At 47.4% G+C, this 925-nt stretch overlaps 1 protein-coding gene across 1 annotated transcript; it reads right to left on the reverse strand.

The window, feature by feature from the left end:
• Nucleotides 1-38: 38 nt before the first annotated feature.
• MS4A18 (membrane spanning 4-domains A18) lies at nucleotides 39-455 on the reverse strand (the record flags this gene model as incomplete). The annotated part of the gene is made up of 1 exon (XM_007959256.1): nucleotides 39-455. A coding segment is annotated over exon 1 (417 nt), but the record flags the coding sequence as incomplete, so codon positions are not given.
• Nucleotides 456-925: the final 470 nt, after the last annotated feature.

The following is a 925-nucleotide window of genomic DNA, read 5'->3' on the forward strand; positions in this document are numbered from 1 at the left end:
TAGGCTTAGAAATGACTCAAACAGGAAGTCACACTCACCCCTAATGTTCTGACCTCCTCATTGATGAATTTCTTGGGATCAAATGAAGAAAGTGTTCCAAATGACATGTTCCACTGAAACTGATGTGAGGTGCCTGTGGGCCCAGGGATGAAGTTTGGAGGATTCTGAGGGTCCTGGGGTAGGGTCTGGAGCCCCATTATTCCTGGCTGGAGCACATTGGGCTGGCTCTGTACACCTGCCACTATTGCTGAGTGCTGGAGCACTGTGAGTGGGTTCTGTATATTGGGTCTTCCTGCATCACACTGTGCCACTCTTGATGAAGCTGCATAAATGGCCACCCTTGAAGGCTGCCCATGGCTTCCAGAAGCCACAGGGTACTTGTGCTGGATGACTTGAACATTATGTGGGGCAATAACACCAGGTCCTCTGTTGTCTGCAATCTTCAGGATGGTCATGGTATACACCTGCTACAAAACATATTAAAAAATCCATTTCACCTCACTCTTATTTTAGCTTCATCTTCATTTAAGAGAAAAATCTCCTACCATGGCATTATGAAACATACACTTCTTGCCTTCCTTGTAGTCCATGTTTTTGGGACATGTTGTTTTCTTCGTATGGTTTTGGATATGCAAGGTAGCCTTCCTGAGGCTCCCTCAGCTCCTTGTAGAAGCTCTGTTTACAGTTTGGGTGATGCCTTTGCTTAGGGCTCCGTGATCAGTATTTCAGTCAATCTGCCTGCTTTGAGTCCCTTCTGTAGGCAGAGGCCACATCCCCATCCTGCCCTCTGGCCTGGCCTTAGCAGATTGGTCTGAAGGTGGACAACTGATCCCAACTGGGCAGTTTTCTTCTCTCCTGGGAATTTGAATTGGGAAACAAAGATTGTTGTGGGCTGGGAGACTGCATAGGCTGTTACGTGGAGGAA

Source organism: Orycteropus afer, unplaced genomic scaffold (assembly GCF_000298275.1).
Source record: "Orycteropus afer afer isolate SDZICR_OR568_19922 unplaced genomic scaffold, OryAfe1.0 scaffold03587, whole genome shotgun sequence".
In the NCBI taxonomy this organism is placed as follows: Eukaryota; Metazoa; Chordata; class Mammalia; order Tubulidentata; family Orycteropodidae; genus Orycteropus; species Orycteropus afer.